Genomic DNA, 11,094 nt, shown 5'->3' with positions numbered 1-11,094 from the left:
ATGTTAAAAATCAGTAGGTTATCCTGCATTCAAACTAAAGATCAGGAAGACTAATTAAATCTTGGATAATCTTGTTCAGAGAGATAATACAATCATATTAATACAATGTTTTAATATACATTAATTGCTTATTAAAGAATTATACCAGCTGTGGGGAACATCACAAGGAGCTATTTGTTAGATGCTATTAATTAACAACTATGTTTGCTTTCCACTCATACCTCCATTCCTAGCAGTTACCTGCTCCCTTCTTTCTGTTTCTCCCTCTTTCCCATTCATGTTATTTTGGACAAGTGATCACAATTGTAACCCCTAGTTAGGGCTTTTGTACCAAAAAGATCCAATAGCAGCAGCAATTATAACAAGCTATCACTGTCAAAGTACAAAGGACTATCAAACACCTCAACTTCAATGGGACATGGGAACAATAGTCTCAAGCTGCAGCAAGAGAAGTTTAGGTTAGATATTGGGAAAAACTCTCTCACCAGGAACGTAGTAGAGAACTGGAACAGGTTACCCAGAAAGGCTGTGTGGAATCTCCATCCCTGGAGGTTTTTAAAACCTGGCTAGGCAAAGTCTTGGCTGAGACGATCTAGTTGGGGATGGTTCTGCTTTTGGCAAGGGGTTGGACTACATGACCACCTGGGGTCCCTTCCAACCCACATTTTCTATGATTCTATGACATAACTACATGCTTAAGGTTAAGTACGTGCTCCAGTGCTTTGCTGAATCTGGGCTTCAATTACGTAAAACTAAAGACCACCCCATCTCTTTCCTTCTCCTCTTTGTAACATTTACCACAGACACGTAATATTAAGAACTAAAACTTTCAACAATGAAATGACCGTTTTAAAACGATCAGTATCGCCCTTCAGAAAGAAACTGGCAGCCAGTATGTACACAGCCTACGAACACCATAAGCATAATGGTATGTGTATACTGCCTAACATATGTATACTCTCTGTAAGGGGTTATTGCCTGTCAGTACATAGGAATAGGGCTGGAGGCCTGAACAAACATTATTTTAATGTTTCTAGCCATGTAACATTAGCAAAAGAAAATCAACGCACAATATTTTTAAACAAAATGTAATTGTGCAGTCCTACTCAATATGACTTAAAAATAAAATCTTTATTACTAAAAAAATTGTGAGATTGCACAAATTCAATAGAAAAATCTTTCAAATAAAATGTAAACGCAAAAAAAGTTTGAGAAAACTAGCACATCAGCTAAACAAATCTGACATCTGTAAATTATTTTAAAATGGTATGCCTAAAAAATGTTAATCCATGACTTATTTTTTGTGCAGCATACTAGGTGTTATTGAAATGAATAAAAGATGACTGAGAAACTACAGACCTTTTATTTTCTTACTTAAAATCCTTATGATATCACATCTCAAATGGTAGCATTAATTAAAAGGATCTTTATGGAAATACGTTGATTAACCAGATGATCTCTTCTGGTTATACATTATGAGCACAAATATTTTTCTATCAAAACATAAAACTAAGAAACTGATAGATAACTTGTTATATAATATAATTACCTCCTTCTTGCAAAATGCAGATTAACAATTCCAATGCATCTCAGTGTAACAATCATCTTTTAGTTGCAAACAGCAGATCAATGTATTACAAGAATTTATTTGTAAAAATGTAAGCTCTTGGAGCACAGCAAAAATATCTCTCTACTTTGTCTCAAATCCTGTGTCATCTTCCTTCAAACCAAGGTATTTAAATTTTACGTTTCTTCCATTCTGGTTTGTTGTCTGTTTCATCTTCTTCTTGCTCCACTTCTGCAAAAACCGTTTTTGGCTGAGTCCTAAGAAAACATTAAGAAGGAATAAAATAATGATTAAATTATAGCTCCTTCTATACAGAAGTGAACAACTTTCTTCTGATTCTTAAGAGGAAAAGATGTCATGGGTTTAATTTTTTCATTTTAATCATTAAAAGAATACTCACTAAAATTATAGCAAACCATAGACATGTGCAACTTTAAGGCAAAAAGCAAAAAAATCAACTGAATAATGAATAAGTAGTTATCTCCTGCACATACTGTTTGCTTGTTACCCAGCTCTGTTATATGTATTTCAATGAATAACATTAAGATAGGAGAAGGAAATAAAGAGATTTAAATAGCATTTGAGAAACTGAGTTAAAAATTTTCACATTTCATGATTTAAAACAAACAAAAAAAATCTTTGATACACTATAGTTTGACAGATGCCAGAAAATGAAAGAGTGCAGCATGGTTTCTGGCTAAGCCTCTGCATGCTAAAACTACCCATCTCCAGAGACTCCATCCAGCACTACTGTAGCATAATAAATATAATGATCTTCATATGAGAACATACTGTATCCCTGCAAGGAAGCTTGATCCTATTTACCCATACTTGCTTGTCATTCTAATACTCACTCAAAGAGGAATCAAGAAATATGGTATAAACTAATATCAACAGCTTCTCATAAAATTGGTTATATAAGTACAACTTTGCTGTTTTACATTTTAATCACAGCTTAGTTCATTTTTTCCAGTCTAATGTTTAAAAATAATCTTAGAATTTTGAGCAGTATTTCTGAAATTTGTCATGCTGGAGTCATTTTTTTTCTAAAACACACAACGAAGTACAAAAAGCAGACAAGATAGTCATTAACATATTAGTGTATTAGCTGACACTAACAGGATTTTGAGGATGTGAAATCCTAAGTACTACTATTAAAACTGTTACTTGGCAGACCCTGCAAAGTGCACACTTGTTTCTCATTTTAGCAGAGTCCAAAGCAGCCCCAGTGTATATAATACTCTTAACAGTTAATGGCCTAGGATTTCTCCAGTTTAAGTATGAGGCATAGAAGAGGCCAAAAATTGTCTGAGTAAAGGGTTCTCTCTATTGGCACAGCCACCTCTTCAAATTCTAGTTCATGGGAGGGGAATTACAGAGGTGCTCCAGAGGGTATAGGGAAGTCAGAAGGGTGCTTTCCTGGCATGCTCCTCCAATGCTGTATGGTCCCAGAACAACCATGCACCTAGATAAGCTTTACTTCACTGCATCATCACCTGAGCAGAGATGGGGGACAGCTGAGGAACTACATTGGCAAAAGTCAAGAAGATATACTCAGCAGCATGGAAATTATAGTTTAAAAAAAAAAAAATCAACATCTAGATCAAGTTAAACACCTGTGAGACAATAATGAAAGCATTCACATATTTTAAATTTTCTGAAGATTGTTTCATAATGTTTACTTTGTATAACTGTTACTTCTTTGATAGCCAAAAAAAGAAACAAAGAAAAGTAAAAAATTGTAATATTTCAGCCAACATGTTCATCAGGAACAAAGGCTTTATTGGCTGAAACACTGGATTTTGTTAGCTGTTGAAGAAATGAAATTTATGGAATCCCTTCCTCCTCCCCCACATCCAAAAATTGTTGACAGAAGCTTAGTTTAGCCAACTTTAAGGCTAGGGACATTCAAAAAGCCTGAGCCTGAATTGATTCAATCTTTGCAGGTTAGTCTAACCTGGCAAGGCTAAGCTGGTTTGTAACTGTACAGGCATCCCAGAAATGCAGGCACATGCCTGCAGTGGCTCAGGCTAGAAGCTTGGGGGGAAGAGGGTGGTGCTAGAGCAGCCCTCCCTTCTATTCTACAGTGTTGAGCTGAGGGCGGGCATGGCCAGGTCCCAGAAGGATGCTTTGATTAGGGAGTGGTTTCCCCCTCTTGATAACAGAGCATTTATCAGCTTTGTTATCAGCATTTAACACCCCATCAGAAAACAAAGCCCCTCTCATTAGTTCAAGCTGCTCTTAAACAACTTTTTCCAAGAAAGGGAACATTCCAAGTAGGGACATTACCAGCTACCTGTTGATTAGCTCAAAAAGGACACAGTCCTATCTGCCTTTGCCCCATATGCCACATCGCCTGCAGTCTCTGCCAGAGCTCCAGCCAGGGAGCAGAGGGGAAGGGCCAGCTCTTCTGTGGATCAGAGCCCCGCCTAGCCCAGAGAGCATGCTGGGATGCTGGGGAGTCTGGTTTAACTTAAACCAGTAAGAGGTCTGGAGCAGACATTTCATACACCAGTCTGACCCAAATCAGTTAAGTCTGATATTACATTCAACCAGGTTTATCTCAAACCAGTTTCAGCCATTTTCAAAGTGGTTTATGTGCACTGAACATCTGTTCTGTTTCAGGTTTAAACCAGTTTCTGATTACTTAAACTGGTTTATGTGTAATGTCTGTCCCTAGCCTAAGAGTTTGTTTCTTTTATATATATATTCAACAAAACAGTATCTGAATGCCATGTCGTATCACATCAAGCCAGTATTATGCTTGTCAAGGAAGCATAGCGGTTCTAGGATGAGCTATTATCTCTGCATTTCGTGAAGTTTCAGATGGAGATAGCCATCAAGAAAAAATGATTTAATTAAAAAAAAGTCAACAATCCTGTACATCTGGGGTGCAAAATATTTACATTCACTGAAACTTATAAGATGTCCTGAGCCTACTAAGGCAAAACACTGCAAAATCATTGAGCAGTAACAATCTTTACAGAAAACTGGAAAATCAAATTCTATCTGTTTCATAGTGCTTAGGGTTGGAAGGGAACTAAACAGATAATCAGGTCTGACTCGCTGTCCTGGGCAGGAACAAGTGCTGGGGTCATAGTACCCCAGCCAAATATCCATCCAGCCTTCTCCTGAAGACCCCCAAGGTAGGAGAGAGCACCACCTCCCTTGGGAGTCCATTCCAGACCCTGGCAGCCCTAACTGTAAAGTAATATGTCCTGATATCCTCCTGAACCTTCTCTCTAACAATTTGTGGCCGTTATTCCTAGTAACCTCTGGTGGTGCCTGAGGGAACAGAGCCTCCCCCAATTCTCGCTGGTCCCCCCTGTTGAGTTTGTAAATGACCACCAGATCCCCTCTCAGCCTTCTCTTGTGGAGGCTGAATAGATTCAGGCCCTTCAGCTTCTCTTCGTAGGGCCTGGCCTGCTGCCCCCCGATTATGCGAGTGGCCCTTCTCTGGACTCTCTCAATGCTAGCCACATCCCTTTTGACGTGAGGCGCCCAGAACTGGACGCAGTACTCCAACTGTGGCCCGACCAATGCTGCATAGAGGGGAAGGATCACCTCTCTAGACCTGCTTGTGATGCATCTGTAGATGCACGACAAGGTGCAGTTAGCCTTACCGACTGCTTCCTCGCATTGGCGGCTCATGTTCATCCTGGAGTCCACAATGACTCCAAGATCCCTTTCTGCCACTGTTTTAACAAGAGGGGAGCTCCCCAGCCTATAGGTGTGTTGATGGTTCCTTCTGCCTAGATGCAGTACCCTGCACTTGTCTGTGTTGAACTCCATCCTATTCTCATCCGCCCACCTCTGTAACCTGTCTACATCTAGCTGGATTCTGCCCCTCCTCTCGAGTGCGCCCACCTCGCCCCATAACTTGGTGTCGTCAGCAAATCTGGACAGTGTGCTTTCCACACCCACATCCAGATTGCTGATAAAGATGTTGAACAGTACAGGCCCCAGGACGGAGCCCTGGGGGACTCCACTGCCCACATCCCTCCAGGTTGAAAACGACCCGTCCACCACCAGTCTCTGGGTGCAACCATCTCGCCAGTTTGCCACCCATCTGACTGTGTAGTCATCAATGCTGCAGTCGCCTAGGTTTTTTTTTTGAGAGAAAATGGTGGGAAACAGTGTCAAAGGCCTTCTTAAAAGTCCAGGAAGACGACATCTACCTCTATGCCCTTGTCCAGGGACTTTGTGACCTGATCATAAAAGGAAACCAAGTTAATCAGGCAGGATCTGCCCTCAATGAACCCATGTTGGTTGCCCCTGAGCATTACCTCCCCTGCTGGGCCTTTGCAGATGTGCTCCTCGATGATTTTCTCAAAGGTCTTCCCAAGGACCAAGGTAAGGTTCACTGGCCTATAGTTGCCGGGGTCCTCCTTTCTCCCCTTCTTGAAAATGGGGACCACATTGGCCCTTTTCCAATCCTCTGGTATCTGGCCAAAGCCCCACGAGCACTCATACAGCCGTGCCAGGGGCCCTGCTATGACCCCCAACAATTCCCTCAGCACCCTCGGCTGAAGATCTTCTGGACCTAATGATTTAAACACGTCCAGCCCCTCCAAAAGTTCCCTAACTAGGTCGTCCCTGACCCTAGGCATGGCGGTGCCTCCCCTGGGTCCTTCCATAATCATAGTGGGGGAAATGTCCCAGTCCCTGTCCAGGAATATGAAGGCAAAGAATTCGTTAGAGGTCAGCTTTTTCGTTTGCTTCAATCACCAGATTGCCAAGCCTGTCCTGTAGGGGCCCCACGTTACCTGATGCCTTCTTCTTACTACCTATGTATTTGAAAAAGGACTTTTTGTTATCCCTAATTCTGGTCGCTAGCCCTATCTTCATCTTTGCCTTGGCCTTCCTAACAGCCTCCCTGCAGTCCCGAGCAATGGAGGTGTAATCTTCCTTGGTGATAGCCCCTTCCTTCCACTGTTTGTACACCTCCTTTTTTGCCGTCAGCAATCCCTGGATGCCTTTGCTCCTGGATGCCTTTGCCGAGCCATGGGTTTTGTTTTTTTTTTTTTAGCACTCCTCGCCTCCTTGGTGAGCCCTGGGACCGACTCCCTTTGAGCTCGGAGGATTGTCTCCTTGAGGAACAACCACCCGTCTTGGACTCCCATCTCACTGAAGCTCCAAGATCCCAATGCCTCTCCTACTAATCTTCTTAGTTCATTGAAGTCAGCCCTCCTGAAGTCGAGGACTTTTGCCTTACTGCTTGCAAAAGGCAAATGATTGCTTGCTATCTTGTTTTTTAAAACTAGCATAAAAGGGCTTATTGGTTTCCATCTCAGCTGGAGTATAAACTTTTCTACCTCCACAGCATAGATAATGTGTGACATGGGACACTTAGTGTGATTCTGACCATTATAAAGACATAAGCAAAGGAAAAAAATCTGCTTTTGTTATTCCACTATCAGCAGAGATCGCTTTCAATAGCTGCACTACAAATTGCCAGTGTAGTAGGAGTTTGTTACATGACTAATACTTGTAGAAAAATTATTAGAACAGGATTATTGCTTTACCATGTTTTCATTTCTGAGGGCTCTTTTGCTCTTCAACTGTTATAAATTTTCATTTACTATGTACTATGTACTGGTACTATGTACCATCAGATGATATCAGCTATCAATGCAGTACAACAATGCTCCTGAAATGAAATGTACTCCCATTACTCCTTAAAGATCATACTAAATAATAAAGGTTAAAACCAAAACGAAGAGAATGACCATATGTGTGTGTTGCCAGAATGGGTCATATAAGTACTTCAAACAAGTTCTCTCCCGTTAAGCTGCCTGGAGTGCAACAATTGCATGTCATAACTGTGGAAATTCATCTTTGTTCTATACTGGAATCAAGAAAAACATTCAAGAATTCTTACAACATGGAACGGTCTCAAAAAATCCATTTTCAGATCAAAAGAATCAGATTTTTTATTCAGATTGTAGACCTCCTCCCACTTTTCACTTGGCCAGTACTGTTCTGGACTTCAGAGGCTGTCTTGTCAAAATCTAGGCCTCTCTACTTCAACAGGACAAAATATATTGGCAAAAGTTTTGTTAAAATGTTCCAAAGTTCCAAGTGAAGGTAGTTGAGCTATCAGCTCTGTTAATCGTTTATTTTACAATGCACCATTATGGTTTCCGAGGGAAAAAAATCACATGCTCTCCTTTGATGCTACAACCCTTCCTTTTAACCCCCTTCCCTTTCCAAATGGTAGGGAACAACAAGGATAGACAAGAAATTATAGGGCCAATTGGGTACAATTTTACTAAGCAATAAGGTATCTCCTGAAAATGCTTCCCTTAGCAGTAGCAAAAAGTGTGAATTATAGCTTCCTGTTGTCTCCTTTGTCCTTCCGTCAGGCCCAAAATTAAACCAAAAGTCTTCAAAATTGCCAGTCACAGGCACCATGGCACATGCTCTGTTGGGCTGCTATAGGCAGGGGTTATCCCAATGGGTGAATACTTGTTGGAGAAAAGACAGATGATGTTTCCCAAATTGGTGGGGACCTGCATTTCTTTAGCACCATCCACATAAGTAAGACATTCTTTCCATCTGACCATAAGGCTCTAATAATTGTTTCCCTAATCAGTGTTCCCTCTAAGCTGTGTGGTGTGTGGCTGCACAGGTGCTCCTGGTAGCGCAGCACGAGCGCGCCTGCACGGCCGCCACACAGCTTAGAGGGAATGCGGTCCCTAATTCTAAAGGATTCTGTTTTAATGAATGTTTATTGTAACACTTTAAATATAAAATATTCACAGACAACAGCAACAAGTCCATGGTAAAATTCTCATTCACTACGATTAACTCAAGGGCGGGCAATTATTTTGGCCAAAGGGTTGGTTACAGAGCTTTGGCAAGCTGTCAAGTGCTACAAGGGTAGTCCCACCCCTTAACAGGTGCCCTGCCCCCTGATCACCATCTTGGGACCAGAAATACTGCCCCCTAACTCCTAACCTTTGCCACCACAAGTCCCTCCCCTTGCCCCCAGAAGTACTCCTTTCAAGCAAGGGGGTTTGCCTTCTTAGAACCAGAAAAATATCAAATTATATTCTAAAAATCAAACACCTACTATTACATTCATTAAATTTATTTCAAACAATATTTTTGTCCTGATCTACATGCGTTTGTGTAGTGCACACAGAGCAGATTGTATAATAGCTTAAAATGTGTGGAGGGAGAGGTTGGTGGCTGGGTTGTGTAAGGTGTGTGGGGCCTGTGTGGATGGCAGTGCAAGGGGGGTGTGGGTACATGTGTATGGTGGGATGAGTGTGTTGGATTTGACCTATGAATACACACCCCCACACACACACACAAACACACACGCATGCCCTCTCCCTCCTTCATTACCCACAGCCCCCACCAGTGCTCCTCCAAGACTGGGCTCTGCACTCCTGGCCCCAAGGCACTGGTGCAGGCTCTGTGCTCCCGCCTGCTGCCATTTCCCCCTCCTGTTTGCCACCACACTGCCCTTCTCCTGCCACTTTCCCACCCCCCTCACCTTTCTGGCAACACATCCCAGCTGCATGGCCAAGACCATAGGATGCAGCAGGAACCAGCCTGGCTGGCACCGCACAGAGTCAGCTGAGAATCATGGGGGCCATGCTGGCTCCTGCCAAGTCTTATGGTCCGGTGATGCAGCCAGGAACCATGTGGTGCCAGAGTTGCCAACGGGCAGGCGGGAGGTGGGGAGAAGCAGCAGTGGTGGGCAGGAAAGCAGGAAAATGGAGGCGGCAGGCAGAGGTCAGTGACACCGAGTGGGTGGGTGCGTGGGAGCACAGGGCCCACAGCTGGTGAGGGCCCAGAGTGGGGAGGCAGGAGCACGGGGCGCAGGCTGGCAGGGCCTTAAAAAAAATGCAATACTGTCCACTGCAGGTAACTTGAAAGCAAGTGAGATGGACCACTTTTGTCTTGCTCCAACATACCAGTATCAACTTACATATTCCTAAAAAGGAAAATGAAACAGTCTAGTGTCTTAGAACAAACAAGCAGTCCAAATAAATTAGTTTTTCTAATTTTTAAAAATGTTCTCAAACACTGACATTTTAAAAAATTTATTCTTCGCTTTGGCAAAATAACATTTTAATAATACAAAGAGTTTTCCTGTCAAAACATCCTCAATTTTTAAGAACAGGTCAAGATGCTATTGTTGATAAACCATTTTATTAGCAATGCCAATTTTAGAAGATAAATGCAGACTATAAGCTATATATTGGTATGTTTCAAATATGGTGAACATAGAAAAATGTCGTTTAGATTTTATGAATTTGTATAAAATGTCCTTTTCTCATGATACTTTCTACAAAAATCTACAAAATACAGATCAGAACTACTGTGTTTCTACTCAGTGGATTTTACATAAAAAGAGCAACTATTTAACATCAAGAATTTGTTTCCCTCTTTCCATGAAGGCATTTTACTGTTCATGTAGAGGAGTTTAAAATGTCATAATGGTCAGTCTGGATAGGTCTTATAAAAAGAATTTTCCCCCTTCTAACTGTAGGAGGCATAGGTTAAAGCATATTCTTTCTCCTCTTCTATTTCAGACTAGAATGTATCAGTCCAAATGTTTTCACCTCAATTTGAAGTTCATAGGTCAAATTCTTCTAAATTATTATTACTCATCTGATAGGATTCATTCACAAAAGAATAAAGCTGGCTCCAGGCAAATGGTATGACTATGAGGGGAAATCACTTGTATTACTTGTGAGTAAGTATGTGTGGGTAAACCACAGCTTTCTTGGCTCTGAGCCCATTGTTTATTATAAAGAAAATTCTCAAAGTCCAATGTCTATTATATAACCATGACTTGACAGTCCGACACACTTGTTAACCCTACCAGTATGAATCAGGATCAGATGAACCCTAAACTTACTCATCACAATCACAGAATTATGAAAACTAAAGAAAGGGAACAACAAAGACTTCTGTCTAGAGACTTCTTTGGTTGACCGTTACTTTAAAAACCAGGAGTGAAAAAGGGTTAAACATGTATTAGCTCTTCCTAAGCTACTATAAAAAAATTATTCTTTTCTTATTATGCAAATGATCATTTCAGAATCAGAAATATATAACCCAAACCCTGATCAAGAACAGAAAGGTAAAGTAGATACTTTATATTGTACCACACATATTGGTCCTGGGTATGACCAAAAACTGCACCCTACTGGGGTTTGGGGTCACTGTGGTGGGACTGCTTGTGGCACAGCAGCCCCTAGGAAGTGCCACCAGGGCCAAACCCCAGGAACGGTGAGTCTGGGGTGCCTAAAACCCCAGCCTCCGCTGCCTTGTGAGTTACCCCTTGGCAGGGAAAGGCTAGGGGCGCTGACCCCAAAATAAAAGTAAGAAAAGGGCTAGACTGTTGACCAGAGTGGACAGCTACTCTCTGGAAAGTCCTCTCTGACGGATCAGGCGGCTGAGCAAATATGCTCATCTCTCTGGTTATGAAGGCAGATGGCAAGAGCTGCAGGGACAGTGTAAGGCAGGCTTGTCCAACATACGGCCTGCGGGCTGCCATGCAGCCT

The 11,094-nt window shown here is 41.9% G+C and overlaps 1 protein-coding gene across 1 annotated transcript in view; it reads right to left on the bottom strand.

Annotated features, from left to right (window-relative positions):
• Window positions 1–1,342: 1,342 nt before the first annotated feature.
• The window catches only part of WDR70 (WD repeat domain 70), a 215,168-nt gene continuing 205,416 nt past the window's right edge, over window positions 1,343–11,094 (bottom strand). Inside the window, exon 15 of the mRNA XM_006028943.2 lies at window positions 1,343–1,824. Coding sequence (XP_006029005.1) covers window positions 1,737–1,824 — 88 coding nt within the window. The 3' untranslated portion in view covers window positions 1,343–1,736. The remainder of the gene's footprint in view (window positions 1,825–11,094) is intronic.

The sequence above is a fragment of the Alligator sinensis genome, unplaced genomic scaffold (genome assembly GCF_000455745.1).
Source record: "Alligator sinensis unplaced genomic scaffold, ASM45574v1 scaffold881_1, whole genome shotgun sequence".
Taxonomy (NCBI): Eukaryota; Metazoa; Chordata; order Crocodylia; family Alligatoridae; genus Alligator; species Alligator sinensis.
This window is presented reverse-complemented; position numbering and strand designations above follow the sequence as displayed.